This window comes from Mesoplodon mirus (genome assembly GCF_964341445.2).
Source record: "Mesoplodon mirus genome assembly, chromosome: 12".
NCBI lineage: Eukaryota > Metazoa > Chordata > Mammalia > Artiodactyla > Ziphiidae > Mesoplodon > Mesoplodon mirus.
Window position 1 is genome coordinate 65,960,961 of NC_138988.1, and position 16,337 is coordinate 65,977,297.

The 16,337-nt window shown below is 41.5% G+C and overlaps 1 protein-coding gene across 1 annotated transcript; it reads left to right on the forward strand.

Annotated features, from left to right (window-relative positions):
- Positions 1-835: 835 nt before the first annotated feature.
- On the forward strand, positions 836-14,413 carry KLHL31 (kelch like family member 31; the record flags this gene model as incomplete). Its single annotated transcript, XM_082638915.1, has 3 exons — positions 836-896; positions 10,767-11,971; positions 13,681-14,413. Exons 2-3 carry the CDS (start codon positions 10,800-10,802, stop codon positions 14,411-14,413), a joined length of 1,905 nt encoding a protein of 634 aa, XP_082495041.1. The 5' UTR covers positions 836-896; positions 10,767-10,799.
- Positions 14,414-16,337: the final 1,924 nt, after the last annotated feature.

A 16,337-nucleotide genomic window follows, 5' to 3' on the forward strand; every position in this document is an offset into this window, starting at 1 on the left:
TTCTTAGTATGCCACAGCGGCCAAGCAATGCTGAATGCGTGATCTGACTAATGAAGAATAATTAGAACATTTATTTTCCATGATCTGTTTTTCTTTTATTGCAGCCTAATATCAGGGTAACTTTTTTAGCAGCCATTTCACACACTTGGTGCCTATTTAAAGCTTGTGGTCAGTTATAACCCTCTACACTTTTTTTTCCACAGGAAGTGTTGCCAAAGTATTTCCCCAAGCTGTATGTGTGCTGGAGTGTGTGTTCATCTCAGGCCTGTGGATCACCAGATAATAGGGACTGGTCATGAACCTTACTCTGTTAAACTGTACGATGACTCCAGTGATGCTGGTGCCATATGTGAGCTACCCCAAGTTCCTTTTCTAAAGAACAGTCTATTTAAAAACCCAATCTTCTTAAAGGACCTGAGGTGACCAGGCTATTAACCTTTCTAGTAGCTCATTTTTATCCACAACCTTCCCTTTCTCTTACCGAGTACACACACTCTAATCTGCTTCCAACAATTAAACACCCACCTAGTTAATTTTCTTTCCTCACCCCCAGGTTGATTGAGCTCTTGACTCTCTTGTTTTTAAATACTGAGCAGGTTAAGAAACCCAAGCCCTCTCCACCAACCAGGGCTCCGCCCTCTGCCCCCGGGTGGCCTGAAATTGAAGCCAAAGCAGGGGGAGGAGGGCTCAGAGCGCAGGCTCAGCGGCGCTGCAGCCAGAGGGACAGCAAGAGGTCACTCTAAAAACTGCTGCTGCTGGGACACGTCAGGTGGCTGCTGGTGGTTCCCCAACGGGTTTTCCTTCTCCCTGTCTCTCTCTCCACAGATTGCTTCTCAAAAGGAATCTGCTGCTGAAACTTCACCATCACAAGTCGGGGACGCTCCTCACACAGGACGGTAAGGACCTGGCGCCTCAATCTCCAATTCTGGTCTTCTAATCCTGGGGTGTGAATGGTGGGGGGCTGGGAGGGGGGGCGTCTGCGTTCGCGGTGGTAGAGTGATTTCATTGACAGTGGTCTACAGCTGGGTCAGATCCTCCTGTTGGAGCCAGAAGACATCTTCTTGAAATCCAAGGGATGCGATAGATGAGAAGAATGTCATAGCAATAGAAATGCATGCTAAGGATGCCTTATGAAAGTAAAGTGACTTGTAATTTCTAACAATAATTTTAAGTCTCTAAAGCCTAATGTAGGTTTTTCTTCCTCTATTTTATAGAGAGGGGAGGGGGAAAATAAAATTCTTGGGTTTTGTTCATAAAGTTTAGAGTTTCACCTCCATTTTTTATCAGGAACTGTCAGGAACATTTAGTATCTGATAAGTTTAGATAAAATGTAATCAGTTTTGTTGAAATGGGTAGCAAACAAATCAGACAACTCTTTGAATCCCCAGAAATAGAACCTATTGACAAAATCCCTCCTGCAAAAAAAAGAACAGCTTTTAATTTAACTGTGAAACAAGTTTTTGTTCCAAATGTGTACCTATGGCAATGCTGACATATGTTTTATGCTAGAAATCATTTTGGAAATGAAACAGTAAAGTAGAAAAGCCCCCTAAAGTTGGACTTCACTGAAAATGGCAAGAGGCAGAGGCTGGGTGTTTCTATTCCGGGGTCAGGCTGCCAGCCGACACACAGGGGGGCTGGAATGTGGCGGGGACCGGGAGCGGACGCAGCTGACGCCCCCTTGGCAAGAAGACCTTCTGGGACCCCAGCTCATTCTGGCATGAGAGTGACAGTGACACTTTGGCACACATGGCTTCCCAGCTTGCCCTGGGTACAGTCTCTCCCAGGAGGCCGGGGTGGAGGGCAGCAGGAAAGAGAATGCTCTTACTTATACAGTGACAGTTCTTTTCTGTAATTGGTTCTGGGAGTTTTCATCTGAAATCTGTTTCAGGCCAGGAGGGACAGGTGTGATCCTGTCACGTGGACTTGTCCCCTTGTAGAAGAGGGTAGAATTTATGTTACCATGTCTTGGCAGCCTCATTTCAGTCCAATGGTTCTGGATCTATTTGGGGTTATGGACATTTTTGTGAACCTCTGAAAGCTCTGGGCCCACTTTATAGAAAAATACACATAAACACACATGCACAACATGTTTTCATAATATTCCAGAAATGTTCATGGAATTCCTGGGCTCACCTGAAACCCAACCCAGAAAAGGGTTGCCTGATAAAATACAGGACACCCAAGTACACTGAACTTCAGATAAACCACAAACCAGTTTTTATTATAAGTATGTCCCAAATATCACCTGGGATATATTTAAATACTAAAATAGATTGGTGGTTTTTCTAAAATTCAAATTTATCTGGAGACCCTATATTTTTATTTACTAAATTTGGCAACTCAGACCCAAATGCATGACTTGCAGATGGAGAATCTCCTGTCTCTGTCGGTTTATCCATATCTGATCATGAGCTGATGCTAGAGTTCTAAAAGGCCATATTGGGGGGGGGGGCGAGGGGAAGGGGGGAGAAGTGATACAGACCGGACTTTGACAATTCTGACAGCAAAAGCCGGCTGTTTATTTTTAACTCTCTGTAAAATTTTACAGCTGAAAGGTACACATCTCATCTGACAGATGATCAAACTGAAATCCTAAAAAGTTGAATGTTTTGCCATAGGTCTTTCAAACGGTTAGAGCAAAATTAACATCAAAACCCAATTCTCAGTTCTGTGACAACCAAAGGGACATTAGTCTTACAAACTAGATTTCTAACCCCACTTCCTGCAACCTTAACGTATACACACAAAAGACAAGTAAAAGAAAGAGCTATTTTACTAAAATTTTCAGCAAAATCAAAACCAAAACTCTTAGCACAGGGTCCTTACATCCTGTATCCAGGTTTGGAAAATAGAAGTTAGCTTTATGTATAGAGTGTGTATATGTTATAGATAGCAGGACTCTAGCTAAGTTGAGCCATCAGAAATTGATAATATTTGTCTTTAAACAAAAATTGATAATTCTGTATTCAACCTAACACTGAAAAGGAGGTGTCTGATTCTCTGATCAACAAATTCATACAAGATCTCCTTGAACCTACTTCTGTTTTTGGCTTATGCAAACTACTAGAATTTCATAGACTTACAACCCCTAGTAGGATAAAGAAACCCACAGGCTCTGATTGTCCCCAAACGAATCTGTCTTACAATTAAAAGAGCAGCTCTTTTATTTCCGTGTTTGGAGTTATAAAGAACCATTTCATGTTCTCCATATCCAAACTTTGATTTTATAAATTTGAGTTCCACCTCACTCAAGCTCAATCTTCCCATGTTGGAAGGAGTTAACTTTTTAACCTGCAACAGATTTCAACCTGCCCTGGATATAAGGGCTACATAGGGGGTCAGGGTTCAATCTGGGTTTGAATCTTTGCCCTACCACACATTACATACTCATCATGTGACCTTAGATATGTTTTTAAAACTCTCTCTGAACCTTAATTTCTTCATTTGTATAATGAACATAATATCACCTGCCTTTTAGAATTTCCATGATGCTTAAATTTTAAAAAATAAAATCATGTCAAGTATTTACCTAGGCTCATCACACAGTTCTTCCTCAATTTATACATGTTAGCTCTACAATTATTATTTTAGGTAGAAATGAAAGTAATAGTTTACACTGAATACATAGTCTAGATTCATGCTTGGTGATTTATATTTAGGAATTAATTATTCACATGCTTAAATTGGCAAATACAAAAGATCACGGCAAAGTTGACGGCTCACTTAACTGCCCAGCTGTTATCACGTGTTGAATACACGACACTATCATCATAGCAATGACCCAAGAGGGCTTCCCTGGTGGCGCAGTGGTTGAGAGTCCGCTTGCCAATGCAGGGGACACGGGTTCGTGCCCCGGTCCGGGAGGATCCCACATGCCGCGGAGTGACTGGGCCCGTGAGCCATGGCCACTGAGCCTGTGCGTCCGGAGCCTGTGCTCTGCAACGGGAGAGGCCACAACAGTGAGAGGCCCGGGTACTGAAAAAAAAAAGAAATGACACAAGAGCCAAGACCAGCAGTGGGCAGTGGGAGGAGGGCGTGGAATTGTGCCTCTGTTGCCCTTCTGCCCGCTTTCTAAAAGGCAGCTCTTCCAGGGGACCTGGGAGGCTGCTCTCTGGGTGCTAGTGGATGGAGCGGAGAGGGAAGGAGGCGTGGGGTCCACGACCAGAGAAGAATTCTCTGATCTCCCTCCACAGAATGAAGGGATAGCTCCGATAGCCTGGGCAGCCTTCCACAACCTTTTGTGCTCTGTGCAGTCTCCTCTTTTACCCCGAAGGGGAAGGGACGGGGGGCACTGCAGTGCCTCCAAATAGCCACTCATCCGACCTGCTCTGTCCAGCGTGTCCTGCTACGGCAGGGCCACTAACGGTCCCGGGGCACCTGTAAAGCTCTTTTTTGATCCCAAGGGGGCAACTCACTAGAGCCACCTGGCTGGGGAGGGAGAATCATGCCCTTCGTGCTTCAGGAAAAACGTAGAAACAGTCTTGAAACTGTCCCAGTTGCAGGCAGCTCAGAAAGGCTGGTCCCCTCACCATGCAAACCCCATGCAGACTGACCGTGACCCCAGTCAAAGCCCTCCCTGGGGTTTGGAAGTCACAGTGACTGCCCGGCTACCAAGCCCGGGGAAGGGGGAGGGTGGTCCCTGAGCCTCTGGCCACAAGGCCCTCACTCATTAAAAAAGAAAAGAAAAAGACAAAAAGATTTGAAAACAACAAGAGTAAGTGAAAGCCCCATCCAGCTTATTGAATCAATAAGAATGGAATGCTTTCGAAACGGATTACTCAACACCTATGTTACACTCTGGATTGTATAAGAACATGTACAGGCAACTCGTTGTAACCACCGCCTCTTCCTCGTAGCCATGTTTTGGTATCACTGTGACCACCATTTGTGATCATTTACAGTATGACCCAGGGGTGCATAGTGAACATTTGTATAACTGTAAAAATTATATATGTTATAATTGAAAAGACAAGGAGACTTCTGTGCAAATTGCTTTGACTACTTGTTCACATATGACCTTGGGGCTGAGCAGTACGTTTCTGTGAATATTCCATTTTTTTCTAATCATCCTCTACAAGCCCACACCATCAGCCTGGCAGTCCAGCACCGTGCCCAGATGAGTGAATGGAAGTGAGTTAAACTGTTCCCCTTTCCTTCCATTCATGACTCCTTAGGCTGCCCTCTTATAACTTCTTTCCTTTAAGGCTGCCTTTGCTTTTCATTCAAGTGTGATTGTAGAAAAATGCTGGTTGGTTGGTCAACTGGCATGGGGTGTGTGTGTGACATGTCAGAAAGGCTTCAGTGTGAGGGTCCTAGAGAGTCATCAAAGGCTTCCCAGTCTGCCCTGTGAGAACATAGCCTCTGGGTTTTGATCACCCATGAAGAGGGAGCTGGTCTTCCCTGCAGTAGGGCCCGGAGCACACCCTGTAGCTGTCCTACCATACTTGCCTTAAATTGAGAAAAGCCATGGTCGGAGCCCCACCTCCCTGGGAGATGGAAGAGCAGGGCCAGAGGAAGAGCATTTCTTGGGATGTAGGGGGAAGTGAACACCTCTGCAGCCTAGAGGACAACATCAGGGCCTGGCCCAGCTTCCAAGGAGTGAGCCTGGTCCCCAGACTCCTCTGAGGGGTCTGCAGCATGTTATTGGAGGAATATGGCCCAGACTGAGAACACCTGGGCAGGTGAATGGAGAGCCTCACCTTCGAGGTGCAGACCCAGGAACAGGATGTAATGGCAGCTCTAGTAGAGAAAGACTGAATTTATGAGCATATCTAGGGAAATATGGCCACCAGGAAGTGGTCTTCAGGCTCTGATTTCAAAACTCTCTTAAATGGTCTCCTGCATCTCAGAGCTAAAGAAGCCAGTTACCTTTACACAGTGATTTCGAGGATTCTAAAAACCCTCTCTTATTAAGAAAATATATATATATTTAAAATATTAATTAATAATATTAAGATTAAATTAATTTAATTTGATTAATGTTAAAATATTATTTAAATAATAATATAATATTAGTTTAAAGAATATGCGTATATGTTCCACAGTGGTAGCTCTGTTAGAAATTTGTATGTGAGTCATTGGAGTACACTGATTAAAAAAAACCCAAAATACTCCAAAAAACATGCATATCTGGGAGAAAGAGTAGATTTGCCCACTGATGGATTAGCTTGGATCATCTGTCAGACTAGCTAATGTGTCACCCAGTAGGGCCCTGGAGAAATGGGACAAGGGCAAGAGAATTCAGATAAAGGGTCCTGAGGGTTTCCATGGCAACACCAGGGGCAGCAAGAAGGCCAGACCATGGAGGAAAGAGAAGGCAGCAACAGAAAGTAACAGAAGGAAGCCGTGGAGGAAATTTGACTGATTTCACTAGGGCCTCAGTGCGCCCTCTCCTTCCTGGAGGTTCCTTAATCCTTCTCAATTGCATAGCAGCTCAACAAGTTCAAACCCTTCCTGGCATCCAGCATTCTTTCTGTATCCTCATGTTACCTGCCTACCTGTCTCCCTCACTCCAGCAGCCTTCTTCCTCTGCACATCCCATGCTGAGTCACCCCTCCTTGCTTCCACAACAGGCATTTCCTCTGCTTTAAAGGCCTTCCCCCTCCTATACCTACTCCTCTTAAAGACCTTTCATTCCAGGAACCGGCAAGATTCCTGTTACTTACAAATCTTCCCATCCTAACTCCGCTCCAACAAAACAGTTCCTTTCATTTGAAATCTGAAGTCCAGGCTCATAGATTCAATCTGTTCCATATAATCTGTTATTTTCCTGACATAACCTATGTCCCAAGTTTCCTAAATTTCCAGGGTTAACTTTCTCATTCATAGCAAAGTAAATAATCTGTTCTTCAGCCTATGTCATTGCATGAGTTCCAATTCTCTCCCTGGCATTTTCAAAAATCCCTTAGAAATGTTTAACTGTTCCAGAAATCTACTCTTGATCCCCATGACTGCATCTCCATCCTGTGACCACTTTCTCTGATTGGCTTCACCCCAAAGCTTAAACAGGTTACTTCCTTCATTCCCTAAAACACACTAAGAAGGTTATTGATTTTAATGAAAAGAATTCAAATTTTTTGAACATTCACATTTTGCAAAACACCCTATTAAGTGCTGTACAGACATTTCTCACTAAGCTTTCATGGACCACCTGACAGGCAGGCACCATTATTATATTTACTTTAGAGGTAAGTCAGTGGAGTGGAGACTCTAAGAGGTTAGTAATCTATGGAAACTCACAGCTCAGATAAGTGGTGGATCTGGTATTTACATTGTATTTTCATTTTCATTCTCATTCAGTTTGAAATACTGTCTAATTTCTTCTTTGATTCATGGATTATTTACAAGCGTATTGTTTAATTTCCAGGATTTCCTCCAAAACAATGAGTGGTTATAAGCCTGACGTCCAAATGAGTAAAAAATTGCCCATAGGGCTTCCTCCAGGAAAATAGACAGGGCTACTTCCAAAAACACATTTGTGCTCCTACTGGTAGAATCTACTGGGTTTTTGTTTTGTTTTCTTTTTTTAAGTTACTCTGCTGTGATTGTCTACTTTCTTGTTGTCATTTTGTACTTGTAATTGTTTATCTATTTAACACAAATTACATATTGTATTGCTCCACCATTCCCAGTACAGTGCCGCCCGCACAGCAATAGGTGTCTGATAGCTACTTGCTGAGCAAAATTTAAAAAATTTTCCCCAGAAAAATCCAACAAGGGGACACTTACCACCTAAGTCAAATGCATTTGAAGACTAAAATGATGGTGGGTTGAAAATCTGTTTCACGAGGTAAGGATGCATGTGGCTTTGCCTGCAAGAAAGAATGAGGAAGGACAAATGTGCTACAGTCTTGTAAACAAAAATAAATGTGAATATGACAGAGCTTAATGAGGAAGAAAAAAAGCGCTGGCAAGGCAAAAGACCTTCTGTTTCCTACCTACTTGCTACTCTCCTTCCACATGGAAAAGAACAGGAACAAACACAGTAGAAAGGTTATGGAATTGTTTTTAACATCTATTACAGTAATTAAACTGAAGACTTTCGAGGGGGATCAAAGCTAAGTTTTACCCCTCAGGATGAACTCAACAGTGAGACAAAACAGACACACACACACACACACACACACACACACACACACACACACCACCCCTCAAAAACTATGAAACACCTAAACATCTAAATGTGCATCAACAAGAGAATAACTGAACAAGTTTTATATATCCTTACTATGGGAATCTATGCAGCTGTTAGGGACAATGATATAAATTTATGTATGTGCTGATATGGAAAGATGTACATGAGTACATCCAAGTGAAAAAAGCAAACTGCTGAATAATATAGCATAAACTTGTTTTGATACAAGTTCTCTTACAGTGGTATGCTGGAGCTCATGAGAACCAATTTACATTTTCAGGAATTTAGCAATCTGGTTGTTGGTAGCTTAAAACCAACCACAACGAGTGTATCTGTACTAAAGAAATTAGCACCTTACAAATAAGGGGTTCCCCCCCACCGGAGAGTTGATTTACCGGCACAGCACTGCTCAAACTATGCAAATATAAGTTTGCATAAGCATATACAATTATCTGGAATGATATAAAGCAAACTGTGAGTTGTTGAACTACACATACTGATTTTGTTATTTTTAAAATGAAAAAAAAAAAAAAAAGGATGAACCTAGAGATTATCATACTAAGTGAAGTAAGCCAGACAGAGAAAGACCAGTATCATATGATATCACTTCTATGTGGAAACTAAAAAACAAAAACAAAAAAAGATACAAATGAACTTATTTACAAAACAGAAATAGATCCACAGACATAGGAAACAAACTTATGGTTACCAAAGGGTGAAAAGGGAGGGAGGGATAAATTAGGAGGTTGGGATTAAAATATACACACTACTATATATAAAATAGATAACCAACAAGGACCTATTGTGTAGCACAGGGAACTATACTCAGTGTTTTGTAATAACCTATAAGGGAAAAGAATCAGAAAAAAGAATATATATATTCTGAATCACTGTGCTGTACACCTGAAACTAAGATGACATTTAAAATCAACTATACTTTAATAAAAAATAAAAATGAAAAAAGTAACACCAGTAATTTCACAAGAAAGTGAATGGCCATAGATAAAATCCATTTAAAAGTCTAAGCGTAGCATCTTCTGATGACTATGCCCAATATTTTGAGAAGGGCTAAAATAATTTAATCTGTGATACTTTAAGGGCTATGTATTTATTTGGTAAACTTAATATATTTCAAGGCTACATTTAATATTAGAGCTGTTCAGAGCTACGTAATACAGCTAAATCTACACTTCCTATAGATTTAAAAACTGGTTCAAATATTTATAACATTGATAATAGGAAATGGTTACTGTCCTTAATATGTCAGCATCTATATAAATATATTTCTAAGAGGCACATTAGTAGATTTAGAACTTTAGTGTCAAAGCATAAAAATAGTTTTTATTCTTAATGGGCTGCTAAATTATTATTCAAAAGACTGTATCAGTTATACTCCCATCAACAATGTATGGAGAGTACCACACCAACATCTGATATTCTGAATATTTTAAAATATTTTAACCACTTGATAAGCAAAATTTGATGACAAAAAATAAAAAGGCTCTCTGGATTTCAGTTGACAGTTCTCTGATTATTGTTAGTTTAGCTTTTAAAAAATATTAACTGTTTGTATTTTATTTTCTGTGAACAACCTAGTTATCTAGACATAGTCTTTGTCCACTTTCTACTTGGATTACCTTTGACTTATTAACTTTAGGAGTCCTTTAAATGTCGTGTTAGGGAATTCCCTGGTGGTCCAGTGGTTAGGACTTGGCGCTTTCACTGCTGGGTCCCAGGTTCGATCCCTGGTCGGGGAACTAGGATACGGCAAGCCTCCCAGCAAGGCCAAAAAATAAATAAAAATAAACACTGTGTTAACTTCACTTTAACCTTTTATCTGTCAAAAATGTTACAAATATTTGTCTTCACAGTCTGTTGCTTGTCTTTTAAATAGTTGGTGCTGTTTTATAGGTATAAGATTTCATTTTTTTAATAATCAGATATTTCAGTCTTCCCCTTTATGCTTCTGGATTTTATGTTATGCTTAAGAGGGTCTTTCCTACTCTAAGATTTTTTTTAAAACTACTTTGTTCTAGTTCTTGTGTAAGTTTGTGTGTGTTTGTGAGTCATTTAGAAATTCAACTGGAAATTATTTTAGTGACTATGTAGAGTAGAAAGTACTTGACTATCATTACAATTCCTTATCCATTGATTGTTAGCCACATTTATTCTAATATATATTCTACATTTAACATGGATTCCTGAATTTTAGTGTTATAATATTTTATTGAGAGAGAAAAACCTCAGGGTAGTTGTCATTCACTTTTTCCTGAACGTAAACTAAGCCCTTAAAATGATGTTTAACTCCTATTCCATAATAACTGTACAGGTAGATCAGAGAATATGGGTCATTTCTGCTACATAAAATTACTTGGCCATATAGCTATTGAGAGGTCTCATTTGATAATATAAATTTTTCTAGAACTGTCTACAATGATAGATGCTGAAGTAAACTGTGAATAAGATGTGCATCTAGTTTAATGTAAGTCTTTAAATCTAATTTTGAGACAATCAATCTGTTATGCCATTAAAAAACTACTATCTTATTAAAAAAAGGAAAGTTTCTCAACGTAGCATTTCAAAGTTTAATGCACAATTAAAATAAAACCATGTCTTTTTTTTTTTTTAGCAAGTTCTTGCCTGTGACAGCGTGTTTGCCACCATGGCCCCCAAAAAGAAGACTGTCAGAAAGAACAAAGGCAACATCAATGAGATGACCATCATTGTAGAAGACAGCCCCCTCAACAAACTCAACGCTTTGAATGGGCTCCTGGAGGGAGGCAATGGCCTTAGCTGCATCTCTTCTGAACTAACAGATGCTTCTTACGGCCCCAACCTCTTGGAAGGTTTAAGTAAAATGAGGCAGGAGAGCTTCCTTTGCGACTTAGTCATTGGCACCAAAACAAAATCCTTTGACGTTCACAAGTCAGTGATGGCTTCTTGCAGTGAGTACTTTTACAACATCCTAAAAAAAGACCCCTCTACCCAAAGGGTGGATCTCAATGATATCGCACCGCTGGGCCTGGCCACGGTCATTGCATACGCCTACACTGGAAAGCTCACTCTCTCCTTGTATACCATAGGAAGCATTATTTCTGCTGCTGTTTATCTTCAGATCCATACCCTTGTCAAGATGTGCAGTGACTTTCTGATACAAGAAATGAGTGTTGAGAATTGCATGTACATTGTTAACATTGCCGAAACATACTCCCTGAGAAATGCAAAGGCAGCAGCCCAAAAATTTATCCGGGATAACTTCCTTGAATTTGCAGAATCAGATCAGTTTATGAAACTTACATTTGAGCAAATTAATGAACTTCTTATAGATGATGACTTGCAGTTGCCTTCTGAAATAGTAGCATTCCAGATTGCAATGAAATGGTTAGAATTTGACCAAAAGAGAGTGAAATATGCTGCCGATCTTTTGAGCAATATTCGCTTTGGTACCATCTCTGCGCAAGACCTGGTCAGTTATGTTCAGTCAGTACCAAGAATGATGCAAGATGCTGATTGTCACAAGCTTCTTGTAGATGCTATGAACTACCACTTACTTCCCTATCATCAGAACACACTGCAGTCTAGACGCACAAGAATCCGAGGGGGCTGTCGTGTGCTTGTCACCGTGGGGGGCCGTCCAGGCCTTACTGAGAAGTCCCTTAGCAGAGACATCTTGTATAGAGACCCTGAAAATGGATGGAGCAAGCTTACAGAGATGCCAGCCAAGAGTTTTAATCAGTGTGTGGCTGTGATGGATGGATTTCTTTATGTGGCCGGTGGTGAAGACCAGAATGATGCAAGAAATCAAGCCAAGCATGCAGTCAGCAATTTCTGCAGGTACTGGCTCTTTTATTAGGAATCAATATTATGAGGAAATTGCCCTGACATAGAATGAAATTAATCATGCCTATTAGCTTAATTCATTGGCTCAGTAAATCAATAATAATAATAATGCCACATTACATATAGGTAACACTTCACATTATATAAAGTGCACTCACATATATTATGCATTATAATTTTCCAAATAAGCCAATGAAGCGAGGCTGGAAAATATGATGATTCTGATTTTACATGTGAGAAATTTGACACCCAGAGAAGTGACACCACTAGTAAGTAGAATTCACATTTTCTCATTTCTGGTCAGGGTGCTCTTCACAATACCCTGCCTTCTTGAAAGAAACTGGGTGCAAATTTAGTTTTTAACATTAAGTGGTAAGAAAGATTAAAATGATACAAAATTTCTTTTTAAGTGGACTGTTACTGATGACTTCAGATTTATAACTGGCAACTAGAATGAGATCATTAAAAATGTGGCAGCTAATTAATTTTAAATATTTCTTTAAAGACTGAATACCATCAATACTTTTGATACATGTAAACAAGAGTAAAATCATGATAAATCCTGCAGAAAGTGGAATTCAAATGCATGTTATTTTTGTATATTTATAATAAAAAATTAAACCTCCATATACATGAAATGTTCAGAAAGTCATGCTTCTATCATGGTAGTGGTTCAAAGGCAAACATAACTAATGAGCAAGATCTGAAAATTCATCTAGTAAATCATAAAAAATATTCTTTATTGTTTCATTATATGTACATGTGTGTCATTTAAACGAATCCAAACAATTGATTTTTAGCCCTTAATTTATAGCTATGGTTAAGTTTTGATTTGGAGGTGAAATGAGACAAACATGAATGAACATCAAACACAGTCAGTTCTGTGTTTACAATACTTGGAACTATGGAAAGTGTTAGTTTACTATGGGTGCTTATTTTCCTCCTGCTGATAACTACTTGTACTCAAGTCACTGTTTTTGAGGTATTGACTTCAGTGTTTATGGTATAATAACTGTAATGCTGAACACTGAAAAAAATATACCCCTACACTAAAAAGTCAGACCTACTAATAAGTGCTAGAAAATAGAGAAGCATCAAAATTTAAGGCTTTGTTGATGCACTGGGACATGAGTTCTATTGTTCTCATTATAAACAGATGACAGAAGACTTAGTGACTTAGCTTTACAGCGGCAATGGCCAGGAGAGGTGTGTGAACAAGAAGGGGTTTGTGAGAATGTAGGAACTCAGTCAACTTTCTTGATTAAGTCATGAGAATGAGCTAGGGGTGGCTGGTGTCTGAAGATATGTGGAATTGACTTTAATGTGGCCATATTCCCTTCTCCGATTCCACAAATACCCAGCTTCCACCCTTCCTCCACGTGCGCATCCCCTAAATCCTACGGGATGATGGATTTGAATATGAAGGAAAGGGGACTGGAGGTCGGTCTCAGCGGGGTGGTCTCCCAGTAGCTGCTTTTATAAACGGGAGGAGGGGGAGTCACCTATGCCTGCCCTGCCTTTCCCAAGGGTCACACTTTTTTACTGGTTGAGAGAGGATTAGCAGCCTCCAGGCGAGGAGCTGCGATGGGTCCCCAGCCTCCTCGCAAGGATAGTGTCGAGCCTCCCACGTCCTGGTTGGCGGCGTCACCTGGGTTCCCCGGCTGCCGCCCACAAGGCTGTCACGCTTGCTCTACCACTTCCAGATACGATCCCCGCTTCAACACCTGGATCCACCTGGCCAGCATGAACCAGAAGCGGACGCACTTCAGCCTGAGCGTGTTCAACGGGCTCCTGTACGCCATGGGCGGCCGCAACGCCGAGGGGAGCCTGGCCTCGCTCGAGTGCTACGTGCCGTCCGCCAACCAGTGGCAGCCCAAGGCGCCCCTGGAGGTGGCGCGCTGCTGCCACGCCAGCGCGGTGGCCGACGGCCGCGTGCTGGTGACCGGCGGCTACATCGGCGGCGCCTACTCGCGCTCCGTGTGCGCCTACGACCCGGCCCGCGATGCGTGGCAGGAGCTGCCAGCGCTCAGCACGCCGCGGGGCTGGCATTGCACGGTGGCGCTGGGCGAGCGCGTGTACGTGATGGGCGGCAGCCAGCTGGGGCCGCGCGGCGAGCGCGTGGACGTGCTAACCGTGGAGAGCTTCAGCCCGGCCGCCGGCCAGTGGAGCTACGCGGCGCCGCTGCCCGTGGGCGTGAGCACGGCGGGCGCCTCGACGCTGCACGGCCGCGCCTACCTGCTGGGCGGCTGGAATGAGGGCGAGAGGAAGTACAAGAAGTGCATCCAGTGCTTCAGCCCCGAGCTCAACGAGTGGACGGAGGACGACGAACTGCCCGAGGCCACCGTGGGCGTGTCGTGCTGCACCCTGGCCATGCCCAATCACGTGACCCGAGAGTCCCGCGCCAGCTCGGTGTCCTCCGTGCCCGTCAGCATCTGAACCCGGGGAGCCGCGGGCTCTCGGGGAGAGAAGATAGGCGTCGCGGTTCAGCAGTGAGCTAGCGGAAAGGAAACTATCTAACATTTACTACAGGGGAGTCTTTTCAGATCCATCGAGGCATCTGCCTTGGTGGTTTTCAGTTGCTGGTGTGGCATCATCTACCTCTCTGTCGATTTTTTTTTTTTTTTTTTTTTTTTTTTAAAGCAAAATACAGAGCCGGAGCCAACAAAGGAAAGAAGCCATTTATTTCAGCGGCCACTGGGTGGCAGACAGAACTCGCGGTGGGCACTTCCATCGCGGCATCCTTTCTAAACAGAGCGGTTACACCCACATTTGAGATTGTGCTTCTGCACTTTAATACACACGAAGCCTGTGTGAGTAAGAGATTTCTCGTACAAAAGTTTATTTTCCTTTCTCTTTTTTTTCTTTAGGAAGTTTAAAATATTCCTTTATAGGCTTCATTTTTAAATGGAAATCAGTCTACATCCATAAGGACTTAAAATTTAATTCTGTGTTTCTATGCAGTTGCTTTTCCTATACATGCCTGAGTAAAGGATTTCGAAAGACATCCCAGGAGAAAATCATAAAGCTTAAGACAAATACTGACGGGAAAGTAACAGGGATTCCACCCAGGGGCTGACAGGTCGATGCCTTTGGTTTAGCGGTGATTCCCTCCTCCCTGCCTCAGGCCCCCAAAAGTATTTTCTATCCTAAAATCCTACTCTCAGAGAAGGAACTGACATCAGTCATCTAACTTATAGGCAAATTTAAACCATTTTGTTGTTTCTCCTAGAAGTATTCATGTTTTACTTTGGTCCCCCATTAAAAGAATTGCAAGTAGTACTCTCACCCTAAACACTACATCAAGATGGTTAAAGGCAACCTTGACCTTCATGTAAGCCCCCAGAAGAACACCAAATAAAACTCTGTCTGTAAGGATCCTTAACATATAGCATATTCAGCCTGCAGGTTATGCAACCAATAACAATAATTTGATTTCTTCCAGTCTTTTAGATGAGTGAGAATGAAGGAAACATTTGGAATTCCTAGATTTGGCAATAGCGGGATGAATGGGTCCCCCTGTTGGTAAATTCTATTGTTTACCAATTGATTTCAATCCTGATTTCTTAATTAAAAATCTAACACGTTCATTTTCTATAGAAATGTTAAGATAATATATGCCCATTTATTATATATTTTTAAAATTTCATCTGCTCCAAATTAGCTTTGCAAGTTAAACTATATCGACTCCATATCATTTTTCTTATATGTTCGCCAAGTTTGGAAACAAGGGAATGATGGCAGTAAATGATACATATTTTCCTTTCTTCTAATTTATCCTTTTCTTCTTTGATAGTTCACTTGTTTTGGAGAGGAAGGGCCTATCAATTATGGGTTATGTGCAAATGGATTTTGAAAAATAAGACAAACTATTTAAATGGTGAAACATGACATCTATGACAGTATAACCGGGGTTTCGTGAACCCTGTCCTCTCCCACTGTGTGTAGTTAGGTTACGGCTAGAGTTACAATATTTATATTAAAAATATTTTATTCGAACTGTGAAAAGTGGTTCATATAGTAGTACACTTTGTGGAACAATTTTATATCAATTGCCCCTTATGGAAAGTTCAGTCTCTGGGTATTTAATGGTAACACTCAGGTAAAAGCTAGAACATTGCGGGTTGAGAACAAGACGTTATTAATGTAAAAACACTGGGCTGTTTCCTAATCCTTGATTCTTTACTGGCCCAGGCTGAAAAATAAACCTGTGTGAAAAACCAGTGTATGGAGCTGGTTATATCACTGAGCTCTTAAGTCACAATGTACAACCTATAGATAGACTTTTGTCCTTGCAGCACCATGGGTAAAGTTAGCTTTTCATTTGTAATAAGTTGTTTAGGACACAACTTCCAAAGCCTAT